This window comes from Penicillium bovifimosum (assembly GCF_028826915.1).
Source record: "Penicillium bovifimosum strain IBT 22155 chromosome Unknown utg000007l_segment0_segment0, whole genome shotgun sequence".
Classification (NCBI taxonomy): Eukaryota; Fungi; Ascomycota; class Eurotiomycetes; order Eurotiales; family Aspergillaceae; genus Penicillium; species Penicillium bovifimosum.
The window spans coordinates 799,120-812,382 of record NW_026622716.1 but is presented as its reverse complement, the minus strand read 5'-3'; the positions used below and the strand labels follow the sequence as shown (position 1 = coordinate 812,382).

Below are 13,263 nucleotides of genomic sequence, written 5' to 3'. Positions count from 1 at the left end.
GTATGGTGTATGAGACCTTACTTTCCATAAGGGATTTGCTGTCCCCAGCGAATCTGTTCTCTTTGCCCTTTTGCAAAACACAGGAAATGGTTCATGACTGACATTTTCCAAGCCCCCTTGCAGATAAACACGTTATAAATGGCCTCCGCTGATCCACCGCAAGTGACGTATCTAGAGGAGTTCATCTCGGATTGTAACTTATTTGGTGTTGATCGGCCCTGTCTCCACATCTCTACACCTGTGGGAGAAGTTGTAAATTTTGGAAGGCACAGGTCTCCTTACCTGGTCTTGGATATCCTTGCAGTGTTTCACTCCATTTCAAGCTCATACTGTACATAGGGCATTCCCCTTCATATGGCTATTAAAGACCAACAAGACCCGTACTCCTGAAATCGACCGTCTCACCTGCTCTGTTCTCATTTCAAACAGCATCCGCTACACGTGTGAACACAAAATGGGTAACATTGAGGAACGGGTGATGAAGATAATTGCTGAACAGCTCGGGGTCAAGGAGGAAGAAGTGAGTGGCATAACTAATCTACAACTCGACAACGATTCACCGTTATTCCACAGGTAACCCGTGAAAAGAGCTTTGTCGACGACCTTGGTGCCGACTCTCTTGATACTGTTGAGCTCATTATGGCGCTGGAGGAGGTGAGAAAAACTCTAAGCCCATATTCATCCCATGTTAACATTCTTGCCTGGATGGCTAGGAATTTGAGACTGAGATCCCCGATCAAGAGGCGGAAAGGATCACCACCGGTAAATACCTCATGAATCCTCAAATGCGGATGTGAGGGCTAATTATGACTCTTTCGGGTAGTTCAAGCCGCTATTGACTACATCAAGCATAGGGCTTAAAGAATGGATGTCCTTTGGTCTGTGACGATCAGGGCTCAGGAGTCAGGCGTCACATGACGGGTGGTAAGTGTGTGTGATACGAGAGCTGTGAGAACCTGTGACTTGAGGAGGAAGAGGACATGTCCTGTGACGTAATACCCAATAATTGAGGCTCACATCATCCGCGAGTACGATGCAAGGAACCGACATTGCCCCTTTTCACTATCCCCTAGGCCTGGGCACCGACATCTGCCACATTCCCCGAATTCGACGGATTCTGACGAACGAGAACCCAGGGCATGCAGATCGGTTTGCCCGCCATATTTTCAACGCCGCAGAATAACGGGAGTTTGATTTCCGGTATAAAAAGTATTTACAGTGCACGCGAACTGTCGCCGATGTCCTCTCATCGAGCAGAATCGATAGCCTCATGCAGGACCGAGGTCAACGAAAACTCTGGAAACTCTCCAGCTGGTTAGCTGGTCGGTGAGGAGGCCCATTTCACCTACCAAGGTCACCTACTCTGCGCTTTTACTGAGATTTAATTTATCTAGGTTTGCAGCAAAAGAAGCGGCAATAAAGGCGGTCTCTCCATGCCGGATCAAATGGCACCAGGCGGAGGTTTTGGGGCAGATGAAACCATCGCTGGTCATTCATGATGCACCACCGATCGGAACCGATGAAAAAGTCCCACATGAGCAGAGAATTCGAAAACGTCTCTCACAGCTGTCTATTAGCCATGATGGAGAATACGCGATTTCGACAGTGGTGGCTGTTACAGGAGCTCCAATGTCCTCTCTGAATTGAAAGTTGAGTTCTCCCAGGAGAAGACCACGGTCATTTGCGACCAGCGGCCCTTTTAGCGTTACTATACGGTAGAACAGTATATTACGTATAGAATCTCCCCATTTTCAAACCTGTCCGGGCAGAGCCCTTCTCTAAGATATTATATATAAAGGTAATGCACTGTTCTCTCCATCCTGAAGAGGCAACCCCATTCGAACGAAGCGCGTGATAAAACGCAAGTTCTGACGAATTGAAATCCCTTTCTGCTCCCGTGGGCGCGCGATCAACGACTGCCTAAAAGGGAGAGTCAAGAGACCTGCCAGTAGTGGATGTCAGGGTGGCCACTACTTTCGAGTAGGGAAGTAATGTACATTGCTGCCCTGATACTGGATTAGTACAGTATCCGTCGATAACGAAACAAAAAGTACCCATAAATTAGTTGTACAGTACTGTAATCGCTGTGGAACTTGATTCTTCTGCCACTAAACCGTTTAAAGTTCACAGACATGAACGTATCATAATCATTTGTAAGATGAAATTTTTATTCAAAGTACAGAAGCCACTTTCCCTATAAAAGCGATATATAATTCTAAACAGATCCTATTAAACCCCAATAATATCTGCCCTACCCGCTTTAAACGACTTCATAAACATGTAGTAGCTTCTTTACGTTTTGGACCTAGCTCGGAATATCCTTTACGAAACTACGAGAAATGCCCTTCTTGATTCCCTCTAGACCACAACAAAAACCAATTTTCCTGTTTATGGCCTAGGGAGGCCTTATCCCAGTCTGACAGAGAGTCCCCATGGCCCTCTTCAGGTCCAAGTATTTCACCTGAAAGGCACAGTAGGACTCAATGAATAACAAAGTGAGGGGAACGGGGGAAATTTCCTCATACAACATGACCATCCGACGATCCCCCAAGTGGCATTCTCTGTGCGTGATACCGGTCCCTCTTCTTCGAAGAGTGCTCCAGTGTTGTTATTATTGTCTGAATTACGTAGGTCTTTCGGTGCTGGCTTGCTAATGTGGGGTTGCTGTGCGGGACGGGCCGGCGCGTCCCACAGATAAAGCAAAAGTCCTGATTGGCTAGAACGACTGTTGATTTGACAACTGTCCCACGGGCAGAAATAGCGGTGAGCTAGCGGTGAATACCAAACCCCCTTTATCTTGTCTCCCTGGTTTCCAGGTGGCCATCACGACCACAGAGAGAATGCTTTCTGTTACTTATTCATGAACCCAGCTGTTTCATCAAGTGTGGTGATACTGATATATGTGAATTTCCAGATTTTCTCTATGGAGATGAGAAAGGAAGCCTATCTGAGCCGACCGTCCTTCTAACTAGTTGACAGTTGACTTTGAAGGCAACTAGCCTTCTGGGCACGATGATCCTGGTACGCTAGGACAAAAACTGATATTATTATTGGACAATTACTGACTAGTTCAAAGGTGTCGATTCCGCAGTGAACTTGAGGAACTTGAGCAACCCTACCAACAAAACATCATCAGCGTGGGTCAATTCAGTATCGTCCACAAGCTGAACAACAAGACCGTCCGGAAAGTTCCCAGAAATAAAAATTACTACAGCACAACTGCTGTAGATATTGAAGGCCGCATATATGGTCACCTGGGCAAACATAAACGGATTGCCCGGTGTATTCGCTGGGGCGATGATTTCGTCGATTTACGATACGAGTGCAACGGCGACCTCGAATCCTACTTGAAGAAAACCCCTTTGCTGAGCTATGCTAAATATTGCTTCGCTCGACAAGCGATTGAGGTAGTGGTCTTTATCCACGAAAGGGATGTTATTCATTCCGATCTCAGCGCTCGTCAATTTCTGGTAGACAAAAGTTGCAAAATCAGATTATCCGACTTCGGCGGCTCGTCATTACAAGGCTCAGAGGCTATTGTGATGGAGAATGCTGCACACTTCCTACCACGAGATGAAGATGCGCCAAACACTGTGCTGAGCGATTTATTCGCTCTAGGGTCCACTATCTACGAAATTCTACTTGGCAAAAAACCTTACGAGGGAATGGAAGATGAAGAAATCCAGCGTCTTTTTTCCGACAAAGTGTTCCAAACACTCAACGGAATAAGAGATCAGCAGTGGAGGACAATTATTCAAAAATGCTGGACGTGCCAGTACAACCCGTGCTTCGGATATTTACGAGGACATTCCATCTGTTTCATGCTTCAGATGCATCCTCACGAGAATCCAGTCCAACTTTCGCAATGGTAAGTCGCGGCCTGCTGACAATGGTGTTCGGTTTGGATGGTGATAACAAATGGTTGAACATGTGATGCTGGTGATCGCCAAAACATGGCAGATTATTCGCCAACCTAACAGGCACAGACAAATCAGATTGCACGAAGTATGTGTGGGACACTTTCCCCTGGCTCTCTTCGACGCGGCGTGTCGTATCTCACAGTTAGGACAAGTACTCCTAGTGCCGGGTTTTCTGGACATTCGAGTCCTGGATCCTGATACCGCCACCCGATAAGACACTATCATTGACATTCCAGTCTCTGGTCGGTCACCTTGAAAATTCAACCGTTGCCAAAGTTAGCAGGGAAGCATGGCGAAACTGCTTGTGTTGTACGGTGAAAGATTACACCGGATTGAGGCATTAGTCGTCGCATATGACTTTATACATATTCTAGGGGCAAGAAATACAAAGACCGGGCCATGGAGTTGTCGGCTTCTGTCGGATCTCCTTGATGTAGAGCTGGATTTGGACATGCACGGGAATCCATGTTATCCTCGTAGCAGCCTTTGGTATAGCAAAAAGTGTTTGTGTGGCAGGAGATGAGACGGTGGTTATTACCATATCAGCAGGGGAGGTGGCCCGATGGTAGTGCCACAGACTTCCACGATGTCAAATGCGAAGACACCAAGGAAATTTCAGCTGCTCCCAGTTCAATGTTCCCAATTTGTGCAACGCGAGATTGAACCTGTGATGCACTATCGGAACTTTGGCCCTGGGCTCTACTACGATTCAGCTTGGGCATATTGTGTTAGCTGGGTCAAGGCAGATATTGAGTGAACCGTAAGCAACGACCGATAATATTAGTATATGCAGAACTAATCTATATGCACGAGATTTGACCAAACTCCGCGGGTGACCCATGGATCATGTTCAATTGGAAAACCCGCCGTACGCCCTAGTTCAATACCGCAACGGCCGCAACGAGAGCATCAAAGGCAGAGCTATGCGTTGACGCATCAACTACAGCCTCAATAGGCCCAGCCCAGTTAACGCCAAACTGACCTTTCTCGTTGCGATCATTATCCCAGATACTATCCGCGCAGCTGGTGATAACCTTTCGGTAAAGGTCGTGCGGGGAGGCTTTCTGCAGCTTTCGCAGGTTACGGATGAAAATCCCCTTGAATTGCGTGCCATCTGGAAGACACTGCGGCTCGCAGAACTCGTGGATAACGTTGTTTGAGTCGGCTAATGTTTCTATGGCGGCTTTTGCGATCTTGTTGGCGGAGGGGAGGTATGTGTTGTTTGGTGACGCTTTGTTTAATTCCACTAGGCCACCGAGGACGACGCCTTGGTTGTAGGACCATCTGTTGGAGGTTCGGATTAGCAAGCTGGGAGAAGCTGATTAGCGATTGGATGAGTCTTACACTGTGGCTCCATTGTTCTCGCAGTTCTCCAACAGTCCATCGTTGATAGTGCCGTTTTCACCGATAAAGTCCTGGGATGTGAACCAATCCCATTCCTTCTGCGCCCAGCGGATGTAGTATTCCTTCCTTTCAGGAACACGGTTCGCGAGGTGTGCCGCGACGGACAGAAATAGTTCGTTCGTGATCGAGTTGACATATGTGCTCGTTGGGTTCCAGGGAATACCGCCGCCGCCGCAATTTGTGCCCCACGCGTCAACCTAGGGACAATAAGCGGCTTTTCAAATAGAAGCACTTGGCTCTCGGGGCTTTACATACCAAGCTTTGGAAAATTCCTTCGGCTAGTTCCAGGTATGTTCCTTCTTTGGTGACGTCGTATGCGCCAATCCATGCCAGGGCCCACCACCCATCATCGTCATATGCCTGGTTGAGCCACTGGCTGGCATTGACGGCACTCGATTGGTGATTGTCGCGCGTGAAGACAGTCTTTATTTCCGGCCCGGGATGCGGATTTGATACCGGCCCAATGTTGAATGTGTTGTTGAAGACATATGTCGCAGTATCCATCACCGACGGGTCGAGGGCAGCTAGATCCGCGATTGTGTTCATGCAGCTTGCGCCATCCCACCACCCACAGGTATCCCAGATCCCGCTCTTGGGGTTATACCAGCCCTGAAGTGTCTGGAGCGCATCGCGGGCCCTTGATCGCGCGTCATCGGCAACCGCGCTGCCAGTGAGAAGTAGCGATATGAGCGAAGGAGCTAGGAAACCGTGGCGTGAGAAAAGCATGGTTGAAAGGATTCAGAGAGACGCAGCTACTCACCCAGATATTGGGGTTGGCAATGCGTCTTCTCTTAAATAAGATAGCTCTGATCTCAATGCCTTCGGTTCCTGGATACATGACAGCATATCCAAGAACAAGTATGCATTCTTGCAGCTGCGGTGCCTTGATTGACAATCAGTATGAAGATGGTCCACTATCGCGGATCATATGGATCGCTGATCTGCAAGGATCGCCTCGTTGTGGGACTGCAGCTCTGCCTTAGAACAACGAAGATGCATGTCGACGGCAATTTAAGGAACCAGCCTTGCAGGAACACCGGTCCGATCTCAGTCGGTTTGTCAATGCTCTCACTACTCCACATGATCAAGGGGTGTGGTCGTTCCGGTGTTGCTGTACAAGGCATACAGGCGGTGTCGTTGATGCTCATCCCTTGCAAGGCCAAGCCCCGCTATTCTTCCCTCAGGTGAAGCAGTCAGTCAATTGAGCAACAGAAAGTGGAGGGTCTTGGTAAGGCCTTTGTCGCGTTCTGAGACCGGCTATGTGCTTATTGTTCAGGCTAAAATTCCTATTTTCGGAATAAAATCACCCGAGTCGCAGATGAGGTTGGATGAAGTGATACACTCTGGTTGAATTTCATTGGCCGATGCTGAACAGCCATCCTGGAATTCGCCTGAGCTCCAAATAGCCAATAGTAATACGATCGAGCTCTCTCCAGCTTGTGTCTGCAATGCAATGCGAATCTGGGGTTGCATCGGAACCAGCGCTTTAGTTCCTTCTGTGCTTGCATTCGGTTTAGACAGACTGCGAGGTAGTGACAGGCCATATGAGACACTCATTGTCTGAGATGCACCACATTGAAATCCAGCCTGACGTCAGCAGCTTCGGTCTGTGTTCCTTGGAATGTTGGCATTCCCGTGGAAGACAGGTGTCTCGGTGTGTTTCCCATGTGTCTGCAAGCCGACTGTCGGCCAAGGAGCTCCACTTTTTCAAGAGAGCTTGGGGTAGTGGTATGTCGCGTTGGTATCACGCTTCAGATGAGACAGACATGAGACGAAAGTCAAAAAGATTGCTCAGTCGGTCACAATCACATCACTGCACATCTCGGGCTGCACTTGAATGCGCAATGAGAACATAAAGAGACAAGCGCTGAAGAGAACAGCTAATGGAAGGAAACCAAGAGCTCGGCATCCCTTCCTTGGATTGTTATCTTTAGGGATGTGGTAGAATTGTCTCACTGAATAGGCCTCTACGCCGCTGCAAATTGTCAGTCGGTCAAGTAAAATTGCTAACATCTGTTGAAGATGAACCGTCGGACCTGATGAGAGAGAACGTCATGTGACAGGGGCACAGGGCTAGCTACTATCCCCTGGCCTCACTTCGTCACCCCTTGATTGCTACCTTCTTGTTCCCTGGTCAAAGTCAATACCTAAGTGTTCGGATTTGGTTTGCATTTAGTGATTCGCTCTTCAGTTTGGGGAAATGCGGCTGTTTGGACGATAGCTATATTTCAATATTGGGAATTGGGTATGGTCTTGGTTGTCTTCGCTACCACGCCTGCCCGATCAGTCGGACTCCTGCTGGGGATGCTGAAAGGGTATTCCACGCTTTCCCGCCCTCTCTACCATGTTACCTGATGCTTATAAATAGGGAGATCGACAACTCGCCTCGGCCGATCGAGAATCCGATGTTACCAAACCCAACGTGGTCTATACGAGCTGGAGAATTGCTAAAGGCCAATTCATCTCAGGAGGCCTCACTGGGATTGTCGAGCTCCTTAGCGATGGGACTGCGCTCAAATCACCATTTTCCAGGGAGTGAGCTCGAAGATCATATTTCGGATATCGCTAAAGAAGCCAGCATCTATCATCGTGTTGGACCACATAAGAGGCTTGTTCGCATGCTAGGCCATTCCAGGGAAGGCCTCAAGCTTGAATATATGAAAACCGGTGATCTCAAGACGTATCTCCGAGCCCACGAGCCAATACCAACAAGCCTCAAATTAAAGTGGGCATATCAAGTCGCAGAAGCTGTCGAACTCTTGCATAGGAACGGGGTTATCCATTGCGATATTAAACCACGAAACCTCTTACTAGATCCGACTTTTGACATCAAGATTATTGACTTCTCTGGCTCTTCATTAGATGGTTCAAAGTCAGCCTCTGGTGAAGGGACCCGGTTTTACCTTCCTCGGCATTGGAGAGACCCGCCGACGGTGGCCACAGATCTCTTCGTACTAGGGTCGACTCTTTACGAGATTTTTCAATGCACGAGCCCGTATGAAGAAATACCTAGTGAGGAGGTTGAAAAATCCTTTACACACAAAAAGAATTTCCTAATATATCTGATATACCATGTGGACAAATTATCAAACAATGTTGGCTATCTCAATTTGATTCAGCGAAGGATGTGAAAACCGCCATCTGGGATGTTTGTCGCAACGTCAACGTCAACTGTATCCCTCATTTCGATGGGTTGGATGTTTCTCAGGATATGTTGATTAGCCCAGTGGTTTTTCGGGAGGATTAGAGCAGTCCACGCCATCCTGTCTTGCCTTGGTACATCTACACAGAATTCTCTCGAAGTTTTGCCGCATGGTGACGGACAGCAAGGATAGTGTGTTGTGGACACAAGGATTTCGCACATACTAGGATCAGGTTGTCAGATGTCTGGAATGTGCTCAATTTGAAAGATACTACCATGAACGCTCTTACAGGTCAATGTGAGCTGTCCAACCAGACTGATTGAGTGCATCGTTGGAAGCGAATTCGGCAGTGGTCAGTAACTTTGGCCAGTGCATCTACCCCTCATCAACAATCTTCGGATATATTGTTCCAGAACTTGGTTTATGGTTCTGTTTGGCCTTCGGTTTGAGGGTGGAATTATTTGAAAGCCGACGGACAGATACCCTGGTAAAAATTACTGACCACCGCCGAATTTGCTTCCATCAATGCACTCAATCAAACAACCGGCATGACCCCATTTGAAGCCTTCACGGGCTATTCACCCGATTTTCATATCCGATCCGAGGACGAATCGCATCGGACGGGGTCTCAGCAGCTTCGGGGAAAGCTAGCGAAGCACTGGGAATTGAAACGCTGTCAAATCGCAAACGAAGTACTACGATCACAAGTGTGATCCCAGGGCTGGGATGCCATCTGGGATCACACAAGGACGAGCCAAAAGAATTCAAACAATAATTTCCAAACAACTATTTATATATTTATATTCTTACTCTGAATAAGCGGCTGGCCGCCTCGCCCTTGTGGGCAAGCAGTCCCTCCTCGGTTCGAACCCAGCTTTTTATGTACATCGTACCTACGGGGCGCATGCGCCCCCGCCCACAACTCCCATCGTTAACTCAAGGATCCACTGGTGCTAGGCCTCGTCCGCCCAGCTTGGTGACAGGTCTTAGTGCATGTCACTAAAATTTTTATTTTATTTTTTTTCCCTTTCTTCCTCCTCCTTCCCCTATCTTAGCAGTAGTAGGGACCCTCCGAGCAGCTGTCTAGCTATAGAGCTACGTCCCTTCGTCTCCTTCTCGGTGTCCCCCCTGTGTGGGTCTCGTGTGGCCACATGTTGCCGCCCTCTAGCTCTCTTGCGAGCCTGTTCTCACCCAGTCGTCCCAGGTTGAAGAACCAAGTTGCCAGTCGCTGGGCGGAGCCATCCCGGGAGAGCGCTGCCCTTAGGGAGTGTCCGTCAGGAAGATCCAGGCCAGCCGGCCTTCTCTTTCTGGCGTGTATCGTGGGCCAAGAGACATGACTACACAGCCAAGGTTGCTCGTGACTAAGTCTTAACGGGTTCTTGACTGATGTAAAGCAGCTTCGACAGGCCCGCTTGTTCAGGCCACTGCCCTGGTTTTCAGCACGCGCATCTTTCGATGGACGCCCTCCAGATATTGAGGCCGGACCAGAACCTCTCACCCCAGGTGTCTCCAGGAGTGCTCCGTAAGCATGCATCATCAGCATTTCAGCTAGAACGACATCACATCCCAGCTGCAGGTTCTCAGTGCGAGTGAGATAGTAAAGACAGGTCGGACCTGGCCCCCTAGGACGACACCACTTTGGCTGGTAGATTTCAGGTCCTCAGTGCGAGTGAGGTAGCTGTTTCTGTCTATTTGCACACCGACACGCGCGTCCGTCCTCTCGGGCCACATAGACAGTCTCGTCGGGTCCTCTCGACCCGTCCGTCACTGCCATGATGTGCCACGCCCCATAGGGAGAAGTCTCCCTACTTCGCGTTACCGGCAGAGATCTCTCTCCATCCGGCCGACCGTGTCTCGCAAAGGTGGCCAGGAGTATCCCCATTGACCCTGCAGGATACTCCAGCTGTCCTTCACTAACCAAACTTGTGTCCCTGGTTTTGCAGCCCTCTCGATCACCCGTAGCTGCGCCTTAACAAATTCGTCGAGTGTCGTCGCCAGAATGTGCACCCCGCTTGGAAAAAAACCACAGAATATCCTAGTCAGAGTTGCCCGTAGCTATGCCTTAACGAGGTTCCGGTTCAAAGTATCCCAGGAAGCTCCTGAGCGACTTGCTCAACCTGCTGCGCCACCAGTTGTATTCCCCCTCGCCACTCAGCGCCATTCCTTGGCGTCTCGCGATCTCAGAAGGTGTTCAAGCTCAGGGGTGTCCTGTCTCCTGCCTAGGCGATACCACAACCACTGGAAAACAAGTCCAGCTTCGGTCTCGAGTACGAGTCGAGTAGGCAGTCGTCGGATGGTTTTCATAACCCGTTTTCCTCTGCTTTGTGTGGGGGTGGAATGGGTGTTGTCGACCACGGAAAACTCTGCAGCGCGACCCCTATTCACCCCACGCGGATTCTTTTGGCTTCCCCTCCACAGAATGAGAGGGTACTGACACCGGACACCACGAGAAGGTAGAAATCCATCGTCCTAAGTGCTTGACGAAAGCAGTTACCTGGCGTGCTCGCCAGGGGCTTTCCAAACAACTAGACATGAGGTTTCGGCTACTACGGAGTTTTTTTTGGGAAAGGGGATCTGGGGTCTGGAGAGTGAGCGTTGTCGTCATCTTAGTTGGTGGATTAGAGGATGAGGTTACCTAGGTCTATCAAATTGAACATCCATTGATAGTGAAACCGGTCTTGAGATTGTGAATTAAGTAACCCCCATGGGAATCGTTAAATAACACCCGAGGACATGAGTCCGTTTCCGTCTTTTGAAGTATGTACAGGGCCCCATCGTGAATGATAATAGAGGTATATAGAAATAAAAGAGAGTGATCAGAGTGATCAGAAGAAAAAGAGACATGAAAAGGTAGTGAAAGATCGTGAGGGAAAATACGTATGATAGGGGATAAGTATATGCATCTAACCACTGAGTGGCTCGAGATATAAAAACATAGAAAGCAAAGTCATCGACTCATCTCCGCCATGCTGCAGGAGGCGGCCGTTGGAAATCCTCTTTACTGGAGCGTCCGCTCGACTCCTCGGCCGGGAACGCAGGCTCATGCGTAATCTCAATCGTGGTATGCTGGAACACTTTCCCAATGGGGGCCATTTCATGGTCATCAGAATGATGGCCCTGGGGGGTGTGCGTGACAATGTTATCCGTTGAACCATCGCGATCGTCGAACGTCCCGCCCATATTGCGCTTGGACGGCTCGGCGGTGATGGTAGTCATATGGGTGTCACCACGCTTGCCCTTACTGCTGTTGAATTTGTTGTAGGAGCGGTCATGGCTGGGCTCCGAGTCAATGATCAAGTTGCGGCGGGTCAGGGTGTACAGGATGACATCGACGAGTCCGGAGCTGGTGATGATGGCGCCGGCGCAGCAGAAGAATGTGATGCTGGGTTCGTCGCGGTGGGCTGTTGCCATGCGGCCGGCTGCGAGTGGCAATGAGAGAGTGATGTAGACGATTGGGTAGATGGTCATGTAGCCGACAACGCGGCGGAGCCGCTTCAGACTCTCCAGTTGGCTGTTGCCCAGAATGGCGGAGGCGGCGATTTGGCGGCGCAACTGGAAATACATCACGGCGTAGAGAACGACGGTGCCGAACTCGGCGAGGAAAATCCAGATGTAGTGAGTCCACAGACGGGTGGTTTCGTATTCTTCGCTGATCCAGCACCAGGCTCCTGAGGGGACGAAAACGTCGGCGCCGTGCAGGGCTAATGGGATGATTACCATCAGGGCCACGAAGGCCCAGACGCCAACGACGAAGAAGACGAAGAATTTGTAGGACATTTTACGGCCCCAGACGACCAGCAGGAATGTGTGGAAGGCGATGGCCAGCACAAACAGGCCACTGCCGGGATCGCCAATTTGCAGCCATAAGCCTTGCAAAAAGCAGGAAGCGGTGCCAGATTGGATTTTGTCCGTTAAGATCCATCGTAGACAAATGATGAATGCAAGAGATTGTTGGAAATCTGCCAGAACCAAGTTATAGATCAGGATGATATACTGGTTGTAACCGATGTATCGTGTATAACTGCCACGCCAGAAAATAAGTCGATAGGTGATGAAGAAGAGGAGTACTGAGGTTGCAATGAGAGACAAAAGGGCCATCACCGCGATAGCTATCAAGCCTCGTCGGTGGTTAGCCGGAAGAGGGTCGATATCAATTTCCGGAGCATTGGACAATCGCGCGGCCAATGAGTATTCATTTCCTCTGGGCATCAAGCCCATGAGAATAAGCGCCGACATTTCGGGACGTTGTGTAGTTGGTTGCTTTCTGAATGTCTGCTATCATTGCCTGGTTGAAAGTTCATATAATGGTGGCGAAGTGGCGTCCTGGGCGTGCTGGGCGTGTTTGCGTCTTGGGCGTCACTGATCACAAATTGAAGAAGCTGAGCAAGAAAAGCGATATAGAAGGCCGGCGTGAGTGCTAATGAATGGAAAATGAAAATATCCCGAGCGTTATAACCTCCCCAGCAGTCCACCTGCAATGAAAGAGAGACAAAGAACTAATTGAGAGGAGAAAGCCACGAGAAAGTTGAAGGAACAGATGCAATGAAGAAAAGAAAGAACCGACAGCCAGACTACTGGGACTGCTCGAACTCAAATTTTGATAGGCCAGAACTTACAAACCACGCTTGAGCCATTCAGCCCATCTATCTGTCAATAGCTGGATGCTCCACGTTGATAAGTTCGGGAAGTGGAAATCTTCTGTGGAAGAAGTATGGGCTCCCGAGGAGATCTCCATAAACCTTCACCGTCCACGGCGTCCATAGCCGTGAAAGCCGCGAAACCCTGTTTCCATACTG

General features: G+C 49.3%; 4 protein-coding genes across 4 annotated transcripts; 2 read left to right on the top strand and 2 right to left on the bottom strand.

Annotated features, from left to right (window-relative positions):
* Positions 1–454: 454 nt before the first annotated feature.
* Positions 455–861, top strand: N7515_009216 (acyl carrier protein; the record flags this gene model as incomplete). The annotated part of the gene is made up of 4 exons (XM_056669960.1): positions 455–520; positions 574–654; positions 714–762; positions 824–861. The coding sequence occupies 4 exons, from the start codon at positions 455–457 to the stop codon at positions 859–861; spliced, it is 234 nt and encodes a 77-aa protein (XP_056517759.1).
* Positions 862–4,795: 3,934 nt separating this feature from the next.
* Positions 4,796–6,050, bottom strand: N7515_009215 (putative glycosyl hydrolase; the record flags this gene model as incomplete). The annotated part of the gene is made up of 3 exons (XM_056669959.1): positions 4,796–5,204; positions 5,265–5,521; positions 5,580–6,050. 3 exons carry the CDS (start codon positions 6,048–6,050, stop codon positions 4,796–4,798), a joined length of 1,137 nt encoding a protein of 378 aa, XP_056517758.1.
* A 1,775-nt stretch (positions 6,051–7,825) lies between these two features.
* On the top strand, positions 7,826–8,571 carry N7515_009214 (kinase domain containing protein; the record flags this gene model as incomplete). The annotated part of the gene is made up of 2 exons (XM_056669958.1): positions 7,826–8,336; positions 8,372–8,571. 2 exons carry the CDS (start codon positions 7,826–7,828, stop codon positions 8,569–8,571), a joined length of 711 nt encoding a protein of 236 aa, XP_056517757.1.
* A 2,851-nt stretch (positions 8,572–11,422) lies between these two features.
* On the bottom strand, positions 11,423–12,703 carry gprC (the record flags this gene model as incomplete). Its single annotated transcript, XM_056669957.1, has 1 exon — positions 11,423–12,703. One exon carries the CDS (start codon positions 12,701–12,703, stop codon positions 11,423–11,425), a length of 1,281 nt encoding a protein of 426 aa, XP_056517756.1.
* Positions 12,704–13,263: the final 560 nt, after the last annotated feature.